At 38.3% G+C, this 18,673-nt stretch overlaps 1 protein-coding gene across 2 annotated transcripts in view; it reads right to left on the bottom strand.

The window, feature by feature from the left end:
- Positions 1–18,673, bottom strand: part of CDH6 (cadherin 6) — a 125,380-nt gene that overhangs the window by 20,732 nt on the left and 85,975 nt on the right. For both annotated transcript variants that reach the window (XM_055325721.1, XM_055325722.1), the window contains exons 3-7: positions 11,331–11,625; positions 8,017–8,136; positions 5,869–6,036; positions 3,666–3,853; positions 873–1,126 (exon numbers count right to left, since the gene is read on the bottom strand). In XM_055325721.1, the coding sequence (XP_055181696.1) occupies positions 873–1,126; positions 3,666–3,853; positions 5,869–6,036; positions 8,017–8,136; positions 11,331–11,625 (1,025 nt within the window). The remainder of the gene's footprint in view (positions 1–872; positions 1,127–3,665; positions 3,854–5,868; positions 6,037–8,016; positions 8,137–11,330; positions 11,626–18,673) is intronic.

Genomic DNA, 18,673 nt, shown 5'->3' with positions numbered 1-18,673 from the left:
AGATCTCTAAAGCCTAGAGCATAACTGGCATATGGCAGGTGCCCTGATTGGAATTTATCCATGGGCTCACTGGCAAGAGTTCTGCTAGCTTGTCAGTCTGCTGCCCCCCCCCCTTTTTTTAATGGGGGCAATTGATACAATGATATTTTGATTTAGCAGTTTTCTCATCTAGTCAACTAAACTACTGACTCAAGGCTGGAAGTTGTTGACTCCGGCGCTTTCATGATAAAATTCTAGAATACTAAAGCATCTATGGGTTCAAAGAGCAATGAGGTTTTCTTGCAGTGTGATTTACAGCTAAGGTATAAGGAAAATAGAGCTTGCTTACACAGTATAAATTATGATTCAGCTCTATTAATTTCCCCAGGATTTCACAGACATAATCATGAAATGGTTCTTATTTTTATCCATGTCTGAAAAAGAAAAAAATTACGCATCCAAATGGAGCATAATTCTGCCTGTAAGTGTTACATGAGAGGTTCTTGCAAACTTGAGAAACAGACTCTCAGCTCTGTGTCTTGTTTGTTAAAAATCACAGAGCTCTCTCCATGTCACTCTTTGACAAATCTAAGACCTTAGAGAAAAATTCCAGGCCATTCTGTTGTATTTCCTTATACCATTTTTATGTGAGTAGTAAACTCCTATAGATCATTTTGTGTTTCCCCCTCAAACTTTGTGTTTTTTAGATTCACACTGCTGCCAAAATAATGTTTATGTTGAGCAAGGAGAGTGAAGATGCTGTTTAGAGTAGTTTTTCAGGAAGACACAAGTGTTTCGTTGGAAAAAAGGATTAATTTTCTAACTTGTAGATGATACTTGCACAGCAAGTGGCTAAAGCTTATGAAAGAGACGTGTCGCAGAAGTGTGCTTACTTGACAGGATTCCTGGCAGCATCTGGATCTTGGGCTGTGACTGAGCCTATTGTTGTGTTTATCTGAGCATCTTCTCTTATTTGTAGGATGTAGGCCAGTTTGCTGAAGACGGGAGGCTCATCCACATCTTCCACCATAATTCTGACTGTAGCCACATCTTTGAACGGACCCAGGTAGAGAAAGCGGGGTTCAACATGAGGATTGGAGGCTTCCACTTTGAGGGTGTACACTTTCTTCTTTTCAAAGTCTAAGAGCTTGAGGTGGGTAGGAGAAAGAGACATATTTGAAGCAACCAAGACACACAGAAAGACAACACATGAGCCATTTTTAGTGCAAATCCCACGGGTAAATGAATATGACTGTATTGCTTAGAGACATCACCCCGTAGTGTGATATTGGGCAAAGGCATGGGAGTTCAGATACTACACCATCCTGATGAAAAATGTGGGCTGAAACTGTTGCCTTACAGGTGGGTGCAAGGGTGCAAGGTATCATGCATGGACAAGGAAGGGAACCTGCAAGGGAATCTCATAAGATCTCCTTTAAACATTTTTTTTTTTTTAAGATTTTATTTACTTATTCATGAGACAGAGAGAGGCAGAGACACAGGCAGAGGGAGAAGCAGACTCCATGCAGGGAGCCCAACGTGGGACTCGATCCCGGGTCTCCAGGATCACACCCTGGGCTGAAGGTGGCGCTAAACCACTGAGTCACCAGGGCTCCCCTTAAGATCTCCTTTAAAAGGTTCTTGTAGGGACGCCTGGGTGGTTCAGTGGCCTTCGGCTCAGGGCATGATCCTGGGGTCCTGGGATCAAGGCCTTCATCAGGCTCCCTGCATGGAGCCTGCTTCTCCCTCTGCCTGTGTCTCTGCCTCTCTCTGTATCTCTCATAAATAAATAAATAAAATCTTTTTTTTTTTAAATTTGCTATGTGGAGGATTTTTTTATTTTTTTTTTAATTTTTATTTATTTATGATAGTCACACAGAGAGAGAGGCAGAGACACAGGCAGGCAGAGGGAGAAGCAGGCTCCATGCACCGGGAACCCGATGTGGGATTCGATCCCGGGTTTCCAGGATCACGCCCTGGGCCAAAGGCAGGTGCTAAACTGCTGCGCCACCCAGGGTTCCCAATAAATAAAATCTTAAAAAAAAAAAAAGTTCTTGTATTTGGAGGGAGCCATGTCAGGGTCAAGTTGGCAGATACATAGTATGTTATTCTGTGTCATATGCTGATACGTAGTATGTTATTCTGTGTCATATCTGGCTGTAATTGAACACTTAATGAGTGTTTAAAAATTTGCTAGTATATGGACCCCACCCCGGATCATTAAACTAAAATATCTGCAGTGGGGGTGGAAATCTATACCTTCAAATACCTCCCTGAATGATTCTGATGCGCACCCAGAATAGAGAACCACATGTTTGTACCATGACCCCCTCTTCCTCATTGAGATAAAATAGATTTAATATGGTTTTGGTTTTTTGTGGGTTTTTTTTGCATGTGCATGAGTTGATAAAATATTCCAAATGATATCCTGATAAGGGCATTGGGCTAATTACTTGCCAACGAAAGTAATGATCATTGCTGTCAGAGGTCTTTAGGAAAAGTATCTCTACTTCTGGAGACATAGTGAACCCAAATGTTTATTGCTGACTTTTAGTTTTAGATGATGATATGACAAGGCTCACTAGAAACACAATTAATCAAGGCATTAGTGAATGTGATTTAGTCGGCTAGGCAAAATTTCAGTTTGAATCTGATAAGGCACTAAGAAAATTAAAAAGGTTAATGCACACTAATGGGCTTCCTAATTATATTATAGTATAAAACATTGGTCTGAGTGTCGCTTAAACATGTTTTATTGTGTTTCCAGGTATTGAGACATGTAATCCAAAGTTTAAGAGGAAAGAATTTTCTTGTTATTTATGTCCACCTATGCTTATATTTACCAGCAAAGATAACAGTGTGCTAAAGGAGAGAGAAAATATTATACCACACATGATAACAGTGCAGTGATTAAAAAAAAGTGACCAAAATTAATATATTTTTATATTGAGTAAATATTTATATTGAAGCACACAGTTTATTGGTTTTAAATTTTTTTCACACTTCTGTGTACTGCTCCGTGGTGCTAGATAAATTTGAGGAGTAAATAGTGAATGAGTACATAGGGCAAAAATTGGAATTCAGAAATTAAACAAAAATGATTATTGTTGTTCTAAAAAGTAGCTACAGAGCTCATTGGAAATTTGTGTTAATTTATTTTTGTGGTCTTTTTATAGCCTCTCTCTCTCTAATTCAGGCCATCTTTATCACTGCTTGTGTTACTCTCTTCATTCAAAGCATGTAGCAGGATTTATAGCTATACATTTGTTTGTTTGTTAATTTGTTTCCTTGTCTCTTTCTGCCTTAGATTGGCAGCTCTGTGAAACCAGAGGCCATTCTGCTGAAGGTACCATTGTACCTCCAGCATCTAAAATAGTGTCTGGCACACTGTTCATTTATTATTCATTGACAATATTTATTTTATGTACTTTAATATGTATTATTTATATCATTTATTTATACTTATTAGAAGGTTCTTAACATTTATTAAAAGTATGAAATTAATGAATGCATCAGATTCTCAAGGACTTCTAAAAGCCAACCATTAGACTTGGTGTTTAAAAAAAAAATTAGTAACAGAAGAACCTAGAGGAATGTTCATGTGAGGTGTAATTGCCCCACTTACTGGGGGGGGGGCAGAGAAAAGTAAATGTCTCATTTGCATGGTATTTAACAAACAGCATTACCTTTTTGACAGTAATAACCCCTTCCTGGGTTTCCTGGTCGGTGACGACATCAAACATGTCCAGCCCCTCTCCCTCTGTAATGCTGTACTCAATTTCAGCATTTTCTCCCATGTCAGCGTCGCTGGCTTTGATCCTGCCAATTGGTGTACCCGGTGGAGAAGACTCGGGGGTCTTAAACTGGTATGTACCTATTAATCACCAGACAGATACAAGTCAAGCACCGATGAAGGATACTCTATCATAATAAAGACAAAACCTATTTTCTAACAGTTCTTGCAGACATTACTGGGATGCAGGCAGATTGGTACTTTCCTCACAATAATTAATGGTGCTCTAGCCTCCTTACATTCTTACTTTCATGATTGTTCAGAATATTTCTTCTGTCATGACCTGTCTCTTTGCAAATGGAGAACACTTTTCTTGTCCTGTAAATAGGCCTGCAGGCTCACGGTATGATGGCAGGAGAGACTAAGCAGCTAGAGGGAGGTGCAGAAGGTTTCAAAGCCCCCGTTACTCATCTAGCAGAAAGAATGGGGAAGAATTTAACCTGACCTGTGACTGAGCCAATTACGAGATAGTTCTTAAAAGGGTTCTTTTTGTCATTGCTAATAACAACTGAAGGTGAAAATAAATGACAGCGATCTGGAGGGTGTAACCAAGTACTGTCTCTCTCATACAGGGAGCTGGTCTGGCTGTAGTTAGGGATACAGATAGAGGCATGGAGAGAGAAAGCTCCTAATTGTTTCCTTACTAATCCTTTCTTTTACATTTCAATACAGTATTTTTTCTATGCGTAGGTTTCTCCCATTCTTGTATCTGTACTGCTGATTTGAAACCTGTATTTCATAGATGTACATTTTTCCTTTTTTTATGATGCACATTTTTCTGATGTCCTCATGTTGCAAAATGAGTTTAAGGAGACTGTGTGTGGGTTTCAATTTATATATGCCAGACCAGCATGTACTTAGGACAAAAGAGAGAGAGAGAACAAAATTATTTTGGAAAAGACATAGACTATGACGCCACTAGAATATAGTCATGCAGTAGTGTTAATCCATTCAGTAAGCATAGGGCTCATCCTTGGCAAAATGATAACACAAGCCAAGGTTTTCCTCTAGAGTGACTCCCTTCTGCACATTATTCAGCAATGCTCTCGGGCTCTCCAAGCAGAGCAAAGTGAGGGACAGTCCTGTGGTTTTCTAGGTGGTGGCGAATACTTTTATCCTCCCCCAGGGCATTCCCATGTTGGAAAGGAGGTTCCTGGGCAAACCTGATATTGTCATTTCAGGCCTCTGGGGGTGGGGCTGGGAATTTTAGGGCCTGTAAATTCTTTCTCCTACCCATTTAATCAGCTTGATATTCTGTTTTTTGCATTTCACTGTGACTAAGTGCTTGAAAAAAACTAAAAATTCAACAATTTCTTGTTGATCCATGTGTATCTCCATTATAAAAGAAGCCCCTGTTAGCTGACCAACTTTAAAGAAATGCCTTGATTGGGTAAGTGGGCTTTCTTTTTAATGGTGGGCAGCTATTTTCTCCTGGAAGACAGGATTCAGCTAGTTTTCTTAGATCACGGTCAGAAATGAATTTTGTTCCTGGAAGAGATATTATATTACAACCAGTACCCACTTGAAGTACTCTCTATGAAGGGCTCTAGTATACTGCTTGATACAAAGTGGGCATTTAAGAATGTTGTTTTTCCTTCTTTTTTTTCTACGTAGTCATGAGAGTTAATGATTTTAGAGATGACTTTTCATATCTCAATTAACCATAATGTAGAAAACTATTTATGATTACAAATGGATTAAGTACATGACTATTTCCCCAGTTGTATTTTTAGAAACAGTAAAATGATAAATCCTTCCCTTATAAAACTTTGTGAGGATTTAAAAGAGATTACAGGACTGATTAAATTCACAAAACATAAAGTCAGTTTTTTTCTAACTAACACCGCACGCTTGTGTACATATGTTCTGCACAAGCAAATTTATGTCTGTGGTAGTCTTTTTAATAAGGAAAAATAAAACAATTGTGTTGCCTTTACAACAATAACCATAACAGAAATTGCCCATCTAATAAAGGTATGGTTCTTACTAAGGTCACCAATATTGATAATTAATAACAATGGAAAATAAATATCATTCTTAACGTTAGAGTTTTACAAAAGTGCACTGAAGAAGTTCATTCAATCAAATGTTCCTACTCTGGGGAAACCGGGGAGGGTTGTCGTTGACGTCAGTCAGAGTGATGTTCACTGTGGTGGTCCCCGATAATCCCCCCATCTGGCCACCCATATCCTTGGCTTGAATCACCACTTGGTACTGCTCCCTGTTTTCTCGATCCATGTTGAGCAAAGCTGTCTTGATGATGCCTATAGATGTGAAATTCAGAATTAGAAAGGGATGTATTAAAAATACTTTATCAAATTATTTATTTATACAAACATGGTTTGATTGTAGATAGCCTTCATGCTGAAGGAAATTACAACCACATGGGGGAGATAGTCTATTTAAAAAAAAAAAACAAAAAACACCTATCGTACAAGGAGAGTTAAGTGCAAGTCAATTCTACAATGGGATAGATTGTAGGTAGTACAAATATCATGTGTTATAAGATAACATAGCAAAATGTAATTTGGCATGTGGTACAATGTTATCCTCCTATAGCTGCTTGGTAAAAGACATTTAAATGTACCATGAGGAAATTGTTATGCCATTTCTTTGAACTGAGCTTGAGTTTTGCTTTATCGAATCGGCTAATTGCTCATCAACTATACCAACCGTAATGAATGTTGGGAGGATTTTCTTTTTCTTTTTTTGGGGGGGGAGGATTTTCTAAACTACAAAACTATGGTCTTTAGAAAACACAGCATCAGTTCTCCCACAGTTATCATCCTGTATGATCCTAGAGAACTTAAGGTTTCCTAAAGCTGATGTGAGCATTAGTTCAATTGGTCCCAGCAGTGACCAATGTTCTTATGTTGGGTTACATTTATCTCTGTTGTCAGGTAGTTATAAAATAAGTAGTTGAAAGAACTTCTCAAAGTTTGCCTAATCTCTATGTAGGCTTTATACTTAAATTAACAACATTCTTTCAAAAATCTTTATAGGCTTTAAAGTCTTTGAAGGCTTTAAAGGCTTTATAACCTTCTCTGGTAGCACATTCCAGTGCTTAACAACTAATGAAGCTGAAAATATCTTTTTTTTTTTTTAAATTTTAAACATGAGTAGACAACAGGTTAATCTTATTCCTGTAGTCCTGGCTTCAGTGACCATGCAGCTGCACCCCCCTTCTCCAAGGACAGTACTTCTCCATTTAAACACAGGAGATTCCCCTTAGGCTTTTGTCCTTTACATTGGATATTTTTAATTTTTCATCCTTATTGTTTTTCAACTCCACATTTTCTTTTTCCTTAGGATTCTTTCCAAGTTCACTGCACCTCTTAACACATCGATTTCCAACTGGATGTAGTAATCTAGAAAAATTTTGATTTCTACTAACAGTAATGGATGCTTGAAAAATGTACAAAAGGAACCCGACTCCTATTATGGTAGCAAAAATATATGTAGAATTTACTGTACAGCACAGGCAATATTTCCTAAGAAACAATTCATCATAAGATAATATGCCGCTCTGTGGAGAAAATGCAGAAGAATGAGATGTTTAAAAAAAGGAATCCATTAAGGAAACCATTTTGTTGATTAGGATGGTATCAGTGAGGATGAGCTAGACAATGTCATAACAAACCATGCAAAATCTTACTGGCTTAACACAGCTAACATTAATTTTTTGTTCATGCTCTGAGTACACCAGCAAGAAGCTCTGCTAAGGATAACAGACATCCAGGCTGGAGACCAGTGTCAACATTGGTTTCCATTCATGATCTCTGTGGCAGGAGGATAGGAATGTGGATTGTGCACCAGGTCTAAAAGTTCTGCTTGGAATGACTTGAAATACTGCCCAAACAAATCTTGCAGCCATATCTAGCTTCAGAGGAGGAAAAAGAGATACCAAATAACTAGAAAAAGAGGAATTGGAATATTTGTAAATAGCCCTAATGGCTATCAGAAGGGATTGGTCTTTAACCTCAGCCCAAACCAGAAGGAAAAAGAACATTGTAGAAGTTTTTCTGAATCTACCCTATATAAACATAATGGATGAAACATCTATTGTCAGATTTCTTGGTTGAAATTATGTAGATATCATGTTTATAAGTATATTGTCGATATCTGGCAGATGACTAAGAAAATTTAATTACACTGACTTTTTAAATTAAGAAATATGCCAGCTCAGCTGAACATGTTGATTAACATTATAGATTGTAAAAAGAAGATAAAAAAGGAAATCTAACCTGTTTCTGATTCAACTGAAAAATAGGGCTGCCCCTGTAGGATACTATACACAACTTTAGCACTGTTCCCATAAGTTGGATCATCAGCATCAGTTGCAGTGACTTGGACAACAAATGTGCCTGTAATGACAGAAACATGAATTGAAAATGAATTAAGGGTTCGTATGGATCCTTGATGCATAGCCAGAAAGAGAAAGCATGATCTTACTTTTGTACAAAACTCTCACGGCAAGGGAATGGAGAACTTCAGGACAGTATTAGGTTAAATAGCCTTGGATTTCTCTGAAGGAGTGTGATCAACATTTCTAAATGTTGTAAAGGTTAAGTTAAAGAGAAGCATGGGGATGGTCATGACCTTGGGTGGAACCAATACCAATCAATCTCCAAAGGATGAGATTTGATTGGATTCTTGGTACAGTCATCCTTGGAAGTTATCCAGACCTAGTCAGTCAGCATCTTGCATTACTTTGTCTATAGGGATTACTTTTGGGGTTCTTCAATCAGGAAGCCACTTGTTGGGAATTCTGTGTCATAGGTGCTTTTTCTCCTATACTGTAATGTGCTGATCTAGATCCTGTCAGTGCAGCAGCTATTTTGTGACCTCAGAGATGCCTGCCTGAGGACAAAGCTGAGTAGGATACGAAAATTTCAGAGGAATAGTTGAACCCAAACCAAACCATGTCTGAAGCCCACTTTGCTTTTGACTTAAGTATGACTTAAGTCAATAAATACTTGTATTTGTTTAAACTAGTTTATTTGGGTTTTCTGTTACTTGCAAATAAAAGTACCCACTGATAATTCTAGGAGATTGAAAGACCTTAAACCTTAAAAGAGATAGTGTTGGATTAAATTAGAATACTAGAGCATTCGCATCTGGAAACTGTAATTCCAAAAAAAAAAAAAAAAAAAAGCACAAAGAAGGCTATGGTATTTTAGAAAAGCATTCTTGTTTTAAGGACCATTGTCACCTAATGATCATCAATGTATCCATAACCCCCATGAGATTCCACACAAGTTTGTATGTGTATGCTTACATGTATATTTCATTGAAGAGGAGATCTATAGATGTTACCTGATTCTCATGGGGATCTGTAACTTCCAAAAAGGGTAAGACCCTCTGATGAAGATCATTTCATGGCTGACTTTCGATATTCATATCAGAGAAACAGTAAGCTTACTGTTAGAGGTCTCCGGTCCATGGAAAGGGCAGGGAAGGTGCAATCAGGGAATATGGAAGTTTTACATGGCTTTTGTAATAGCTAAACAATCCCATTTGCTGGGCAAGTATATTGTGCTGTGTTTGGGTTGGATGCTCTGGGTTTAGCATGTTGATGCCTGAGATAGATCACCCATCCTTGTAATATGGGAAGGAAGGTGGGGAGAATGAAAGCATTTATATGATTTTAGAGCAAGAGCTAAGAGTAGAAATGAACAAACACCCACATTCTTATTTGACATCAATATTAAGTTTGAATGCTTTAGAATATGATTGTCTGGATTTTAAGCCCCTGTTAGTTGCCAGATATTATACTGGGGCTCTGCACCTGTTTTCTCATTTCATCTTCATGATAATCCTTAGGTGTTGACCTTTATTATTTTTGTACATATGGAACTGAAGCATCGGAGACATCGAGTTGCTGCTTATTAGTAGAGTTTCAAACTCAGGTCTGTTTAACATCAAAGTGCATTTATACCACCCTGTTGCTGTCCCCCAGTCATGATGTCATTTCTTTAAGATGGCTTTTTATATCATAATAATGACATGTTAATTTATGATAATGGTTAATATGAACGTAACTGTGCCTGTGTGCAAATTAGAAAGACTTTCCTTCCTCAAGACACGTTAATTCTAGCTACCCCAAATATTTGTAATACATACTTAATTCTATAATGGCTTCAGAAGTGAATGGCACCCCCATAGTTGTGCAGGGACACCTTGCACATCAAGTTTTGTTTTCTAGAAACTGTTTTTCTGGGTGGTGCTGACGATGAGACTATCTTCCATTAATGCTTCCTGCCTTTTACCGCATAGAGGAAAAATACTTTTTCCTAACAAATCTTCCTTTTAAAATCTTCCTTTTAAAAGAGTTCTAATCCCTCTTTTTTGCTTTGCTGATGGTTTGTGGTTTTTCTGAAAATACAGAGTGGCTTTAATAATGAGATGAGCAACTTCTTGATGAGAAAGATTTAGAGGGTTTACAATAATTTCCATGGATTAGGTTTTTCCAAGTCTTGGAACTGTGACCCAACACGCCTCTGATATCTGACTCATAGAATTATAGAAAAGTTATTATTATGTAATATAGCCCTTCTGAGTTTGATACTGAATGAAAATAAAAATAGCTCTTGGTTCAAGTAGCTTAAAATTTATCAATGTCTCCCATGAAGTATTTTAATGTGGCTAAGACTGATGTCAGTAGGATTTTAAAAAAAAAATTTTTTTAAATTTTTATTTATTTATGATAGTCACACAGATAGAGAAGCAGAGACACAGGCAGAGGGAGAAGCAGGCTCCATACACTGGGAGCCCGACGTGGGATTCGATCCCGGGTCTCCAGGATCACGCCCTGGGCCAAAGGCAGGCGCTAAACTGCTGCGCCACCCAGGGATCCCGGATTTTTTAAAATTTAAATTCTATTGACCTTCTCCCAATTTAAGCAAATTAGAGGCAAACTTTATTAACTTTGAAATTGGTAGAACTGTGCACAAAATATTAATTCACTGTATTAATGTCATGAAAATCTTTTAATATCCATCACTTAATAAAGGATATATCCCCTAGACATCATTATCTGCACATTGTTTATGGATTTTAAAAAAAAATTTTCTTTGGGGCTCTTTCTCAAATACATAGTTAATTAAAGCAACTGTCATTACTCTTGAGTCTGGATTGTAAATTAGGCTTTTGTTTTACACTGGGGAGATCTTCACCTCAGGCCCAGTACCAACATGTGCTAAGAGAGGTGGAGAGGGCTGCTGTCTCTCAGCGTGAGGAGCAGAGTGGGCACTTGGGGGGTAGGAAGTAGATGAGGTGATGTCTTTTTCTTCCTCCTGTTCTTGCCTGCCATTTTTCATCCCTTTATCATTAGAGGAAATGCTATTTTCTTAAAGATAATGATAAAATGAGACTAAAGTAACATTAGGAAACGCAGGTGCACTTACAAAAAGGTCATAAAGGAATTGTTTGAAATATGATAGTTTTAGAATTTAGCATCTAAATTCACTCAGCTCAGCAAATTTCACTCATAGGATCCTTTATTCAGTTGATGTACTAGAGGAGAAACATTGTGTGGTTGAAATTGCATCTCACTCACCAACATCAGACATTTCGGGAACAGTGGCTGTGTAAACATCCTTGGTAAATATTGGTTCATTGTCATTGATGTCATGGATCTTGATGATGAATTCGGATTCAGGCTCCACGGGTCTCCCTGTCCTTCTGTTTATAGCTTGAGCTCGAAGGATGTAAACAGGTTTTTCTTCCCTGTCCAGCCTCTTGGTGGCCTGTATATCCCCTGTGTTTTCATTGATAATGAAGAGATCTCCTGCTCCATCTCCTGAAAGGATATATTTAAGTGATCCATCTCCTCTATCCTGGTCTGAATGTAACTAGTGTAGAAAAAAAAATTAAAGAAAGTAAAAGTCAAGCATGTGATTCTAAACTGTTTGTCTTTATGATGCTTGCTATGTCAACTTTCATTCAATACTTTCTGAGGGATACAGGTTTGGAGGTTTTCTTTTTTCCTTTTACTGTTTAATTAAGCCCTCAATAGTAATGCCATTCATTAAAGAATATGTTTCCTTACAATTATAGAAATTTCCAGAACTGGAACAGAGCTTATAGAAAATTCAGTAATCTTTGTTTTGAAGAAGGGAATTCTAAAGGCCAGAGTAATAGCAATTGACCCAAGGACATATTAGCCTGGTTGGAACGAAACTTTTTTCACTATACTCTTATTTTCATGACAGCATTCAGATTCTACAAGTACACTCTCCTCCTCACTTTTATGTATCTGGACATACAAGAGCAGCGATACGCTCTTGAGGAAAGGATTTTGATTTCTGAAACAGAGACCTGAGTACATTCTGCCTCTATATATTCCTATCTTGGTGAATTTAGGGAAGCTACTCAGTCTCTTTGAGTATGATGGGAGTTTATAATCACTTTTCTGGGAAGATATGATATTTATTTAATTATGCATGAAATTCAACTCAAAGCACTTGAGAAACATCTTAAGTGTTGCCATGAACAGTGCTTTGAAAATCCCTTGGGTAATTTACAAGGTCACTTTGAACAAGAACATTTAATACTCAGAATTTCATTTAATATAGGTGGGGATATTCTAAAAAGTGGAGCCAGACTAAAATGGAATAGTCTGCCTTATGAAGTAGTGGGTTCCCTGCTCCTGAAGGTAATCAAGCAGAGGCTCTGATGAGATTAAGTGTCAATGAAATGGGTCTGGGTTAAAGGTTGAATTAAGCAAATGCTCATATACCATTGAAGTAGAAGCTAATGATTCTATCTTGGATCACTTGCCCACGTTGCCTATCTCAGAGATGGTTTCAAGAGTGTTGAGTTCCTGTTGTGTCCTTAAATCCCCTTTTCTCTATCTAAGCAAAAGTTTAGAAAGTATTTTTCCTAGGTCTTCAGATAAGCTAACCCTATTCACAAATTTGCAGAAGCGAAAATCAAGGAAACTATTTTAAGGTCACAATTATAAGTATCAGCTACATACAGACCAGATAATTTATTGAGAAGGCAGGTAATCCTTAAACCTTATTTTAGCTCTGTCTAAACAGAGTACGGGTTGTGTTACAAGAGCGGCAACACTAGCAACAGGTAAGCAACTGTGTCCTGTTGATTCACACTACACAAAATGCCCAGAGTAGTGTCTTTGAGACATTTGAAAACAGACTCTCAAGCCAAAAAGGGACTCTTAAAATAAGCTCATCCAGTCTTTCTAAAAGTATATTTCACGGACTATCGTTTATACAAAGTGCTAAGGAAGAGGGGTTCTTTGCTCCCATGTTTGGGAAATACTTCATTTTCTATCTTTGTCTTGGGAGTCACCCAGTGTACATTAACATATTAAAGGCAGTGAATGCCTACAGTTTAAAACTGTACTTGATTTTATTTAATCTAGGTTTCCCAACATTCTTGTGTGAAGAAACCTTTTTGGGTGTTGGCATTCCTGAGGACAGTTTTCCAACACACTTTGGGGAATGTGAGCTAACTGAATCCATCATCGTGGAGTCAAGAAAACCAAGGCTCCGGTTTATGGAGTGTTTTCAAAGTCATATACACACCTTGTGTGAAAGTCAGAATATTAGAACTTGAGCACAAGAAGAGGCCCCATAGATTACTCGGTGCAACCTTCTTGTTTTTAGAGATAGGCATACTGTGTCCAATGCCACACAGCTAATGCTGGTTAATAGCAGAGTTTGAGGAAGAGAATATTATTCATACAATTAGTAGCCTTGAAAGCAATTTGGCAGAAATAATGGAAGATAAATGGCAACGGGGAGGGAATTGCTTAGAAGTGAGACAAACGCAATAAGAAATGTAAAACAAAAGAGGACTCCATGATTTGTGTAATGTGATATGCTAAGGCAATGTTGAAACCATGATTACACAGAAAGAGCCACTGGGGAAACTTTACCTCTCAATTGTCAAATTCTAATGACTGAAGAGAGCTCTTAAAAAGCTATTTCATTAAGTCATGAGTAATGAAACCAACATCACTGCCCATTGGATCTGGCTTCCGGGCAGCCATGGTTAGCAAACCTGGCACAGTGCAGGGGGCACCGCACCAGAGTCCCAAATAGGAGTTGTGTTCATTCTCTCTCACTCACCAAGTGTAAGATCATAGCAGAGTCAATTAGCCTCCCTGAGCCAAGATCCTTATCAATAAAATGAGGTTAATAGAAGCACAGGACCAGGCTATCAGGAAGATCTAATTAGAGTCCATGGCCAAATACTATATTAATTCCTATATAAACATGCAGTAAAAGCGCATTTTAAGATATCATTCCTATTAGCCCCTCGTTCGTAATAAGAACGTTTTGGCTCTTATTTTGACTTTGAGAAGTTTGTTGTTGAGAACCCAATTTTACAAACACATGGTATCTCTAAGATAAAATCTGTCATCAAAAGCTAGTATTCTTCTACCGGGTGGCAACTGCTGTCTTCCCATGTGATATATTAGATTCCACCTTCCACAAGATTGTAGACTTCCCTTGGCCGGTTCTTTCATCACTCTCAATATTGTAATTGTTGCAACTTAGTAGGTGAATACCACATCTGGTCACAAGATTTATTCAGGTAAAAGTAATCAGAAACTTATTTTTAGCTGTCAGGAGAGACCATTTCGATGACTTATAGAACAAACATCCGAGACAGTATGAAAGGGCAGTGGAGACACCACCTAAGAGGAGGAACAGGATTGCTCTCCAGATCCCAATTCTGACTTATCAATATTTGAAAACTACTGGGAAAATGCATCTCTTTACTCAGGCATTGTCTGATAATAAAACAGTTTAACCTCATCCCCCTCGAAGTGCAGTGCCTATGTCTGATAGAGTGCAGAGAGCAGAAACCTCCAGAAGCCTTTATGTGTTCTTTCTCCTTCCACTGAATTCCCCTGGGGCCAGTTCTTGTCTCTCTTCTTGGAGAAAAGAGGAAACACAACACATCAGTGCTAGTGAACGTGGTGGTGGCAACCAGAAATTAGGGGTTTATTGAGCACTTAGATTTTAATTGGATTTTTTCTTTTGTGATGTCATTCATCATGGCCACTGTAAAAGGCAGAAGTTAAACAACAACAAATAAAAGGTTGTAGGCTGCCCAAGGCATGTTTTTACTAATTTCAGTTTAATGTGGCTGTTCCATTAAGTTTAATCATCTGGCTCACTTTTAACGATTCACCATCAAGTAAAAATTATCCACTTTCCTCAGAAAGTCACATCTCTTCTGGGGCTGGCAGGACTTTTTACTACTGTACCTGCAACATTTTGTTCCAGAAGGAGCTCGTGGTCTTTGTTTTTCTGTCGATTTATTATTATTTTAAAGTGCAGCACCTTGACAAATAAATACAAGGATTTGGGGTTGTAGACATGGCCCCACGGAGGGTAACACCAAAGCAGTGCCAGCCTCTTCTTACCCGCTACGTGTGCCAGCGCTCATCTGGATTTTGACTCCAATTCAAAAGTGTAACACTAATTGTGCAGGTTTTTCATGGTTTATGAAACTAGCTAATGCTGCCCTAGTCCTCCCATTACCTATGGGTCACCAAATAACTATCTGGCTCAGTAATCAAACTGAATCTTCTAGGCATATGAATCATCGAGACAGAAAACAGTGTAAACCGTAGCTTACCTCTGTGGTGTGCCGGGAGAACTACCCACAACAGCCCGAAAGGGGTTATGTGATTTTTTTTGCTGAAGTAAAAAATTAGATTATGGCTGATAGGCTCATAGAGCGTAGTGCCAATGTTATGTGGCCATTTAAGAAGTGTTAAAGGTTGATAATCAGGTATGTCATAGGGCAATGAGAGAACAGTTGTGAAAAGGTGTCTGAATGGGGCTGAGACAGAGAAAGGAGCTACAGCAGAGAGAGAGAGAACATCTTTCTGCTAAACAGATTGAATATTATTTTAAGTTAAGAAAATAAGTCTACAATCAAGTTAGGACAAACTGAGGCTTCACTGAATTCAATATATACACACACACACACACATATATATTGAGTATATATGTGTATAGTACATACTTCGCTCTCTGCAATGCTAGTGAATATTCTTAATTTTGTGAAGGCTGTAAAGAGCTTATACCAGGAAGAAATTCAGCCTTGCTTGAAGTACATGGTGGGGATTAGAAGTAGGTTCTGTATTAGAGATTCTAGGGTCAGGTAAATAAAAATATCTTTCAATAAAATTTTATGTTACGTACGTGTTTTAATATGCTGAATTTGCATGTTAATGACTTAGTAGGAGTTAACTACTTTATATCTGATGATTGCTTTACAAATTAAAACGCTGATGGCAGCATGTTATTGTGGCAGGTTGCTGGAACTAGTTGGAAATGGGGCAAATTCTCAGGCCCCACCAACATTCCAAATCAGAAGCTCAAGGAGTGTCATCCAGCAATCTGTGTTTTAAGAAGCCCCTCCAGGTAATTCTGATGCGTGTTCAAGTTTGCGGCTGCCTTAACTAGTATAACCACAATAGTTAAAAGCATGGACTTGGGCAAGGGAAAGGAATGGGCGTAGGGGAGCCTGGCTGGCTCAGTCGGTGGAGCATGTGACTCTTGATCTTGGAGTTGTAAGTTTGGGTCCCATGTTGGGTGTAGAGATCACTTAAAAAGATAAAATCTTAAAAAAAAAAGAGATATGGGTGGAAATGCATGCTAGGTACTAGCTGTGTAACTTTGGAGAACTTAGTTAATCTCTCCAAGTCTCAGTTTTCTCATCTCTATGTTAGGAATAATAATGACACTTAGTTTACGGGGACATTGCTCTGAAAATTAATAAAATAACATATGTAAAATGCCTCAAAGGACGGCTCAGAGAAACGCTTCAATAAATCATTTTCACATCATAAACATGAAGTATTCAGAAGGTGGAAAGATTTGGGTCTGAATTCTGACTTTCCTGCTTAATTAACTAAATTAATGACACTAGCTTAGTTTAATTCTGTCATCCATAAGATAGAACTCAGAATAAGGAACATCGCCAGCTATTCCTCCTGTACTTGCTGCTTAACAGTTGGTCACCCTTAAGCCGATGTCTTAGATCCTTGTCTTTCCTCATTTCACATATTTTTCCCCCGATGAGATCATCTCTCTATTTTTCTACATTCAAATATTATCTGTGCGCCCTCCATACCCAAACCTATAGATGACCCCAGGGCAGACCATCTTCTGGAGATCTAGAGTCAAAGATGCATCTGATTTCCAGGTGAGTCTTGTGGACAACTTGTAGACAACTTACACTCAGTACTTCCCAGCTTACTTCATCACCTGCTCTCCGAACCTGCTCCTCTGTCCCATCTCTGTAAAGGCCACCACAGTCATTCTAGACCCTCCCCTCTGCCTCCATCATCCACTTCATTAAGCCACCAAACTCTTGTCAGTTCTACCTCTTGCATCTATCTGGAGTCACCTGCTTGTCTTCATTTCCACCACCCTGGTCCAAGTTACTGCCAGTTCTCCCTGGTCTATCGCAGTGAGGCCCTCCTCACACATACTCTGTCTTGCTTCCTCTCAGTCTATTTTTCTTTTCATAACTGGCCCGACTTAAACAGTAACAACACCAACTCTGAGGATGCCATTCTAATTCAGTCCTCCAGGGTTTTCTCTTTACTCTCAGGCTAAAAGTGCCCAGCCTCACTCCTTAACATGGCCTCCAAAGTCCACAGTGGTCTCTGCCCCTTCACTAGCCTCCTCACCCACCATTCTTTTCCTGACACCCATATTCCAGCATACTCTGCTTCTTCCTGAAGGATACATTGATCTCTTTCATAACTAGGCCTCCTTGCATATGGTCCCCTTGGCATAAAGTCCTTTTGAAGAACTTCACCTGGTTGATCCCACTCCTATATCAGGTCTGCATAATCTCTATCTCCTCAGGAAAGCCTTCCCTAAGCTACTAGTCTAAGTTAGATTCCTCTGCTATACATTCTCAGTTTATTCCCCACTTAGCCATTAGTGGATTCTATCCTTTTGATGACTCGTTTTCATGTTTTAGTCAGTAAATAGCTAGATTGGAAGTTGCGTGAAGGAAGGTACCGAAACTGTCCAGTTCATTTCTATATTCTCAGCACCTGACATACTGGACATTATAGGTCCTCAATAATGAATGATTTTAAAAAATGAATGAATGAATATTGTAAAGATAAAATTCGACAAAATATCAATAACCAATGAAGGTTCTGACATATAGAAAGCAATCAATAAATCTTAGTGTCCTCCATCTCCCCATCTCGCTGGATTTTAGTGTGACTCTATGTACCAAGATTATACATTCCTGAAGTTGCCAGATCACTTAGCAATCACTACCAAACACTAGGCACAAGGTCCAATCTGAGCAGTCTGAGGGAGGAGTTCAAGTTATTGCCTTGAAATCTAAAAAGACTTCTTTAATAATCAATTAAATCTTAGTACAATAATAAAGCTAACATGTATTGGGTTTGGTGAAGAAAGTAGACTAGTTATAAATACAGTGAGTGCCCTGAACATTATAAGTACACTGAGTGTTGGGGCAGAAGTCATCTGTTAAGGGTGAAGGAGCTTCAAGACTTATGGTGCTATATTTCAAATATCCTCCTGTTGTAGAAACTAATGGATAATGAATGGAAAATGCTCCATTTCACAGAAACATTATTCCAATAATAAAACTAATTTAACTTTATGAACCAAGACCATTTGAAAACATATATGGGCCTGAAGAGCTGCATGAGACAGTGAATAAATAAACAACAACAACAACAACAACAAAAAAACGCAGCACACTTGCCTTCTGTAAACTTGCAGTTTGGCTTGGAAGTACTGACTCTGAATAAAAGCAGAAATTAGACACTTGAGTACTCTTATTAAGTATTAGGAATAATAAGATAAGTAAAAAGCTGGAGAATAGCATAGAAGGCACTTCTATATTGGACAA

Source organism: Nyctereutes procyonoides, unplaced genomic scaffold (genome assembly GCF_905146905.1).
Source record: "Nyctereutes procyonoides isolate TBG_1078 unplaced genomic scaffold, NYPRO_anot_genome, whole genome shotgun sequence".
Lineage (NCBI taxonomy): Eukaryota > Metazoa > Chordata > Mammalia > Carnivora > Canidae > Nyctereutes > Nyctereutes procyonoides.
This window is presented reverse-complemented; position numbering and strand designations above follow the sequence as displayed.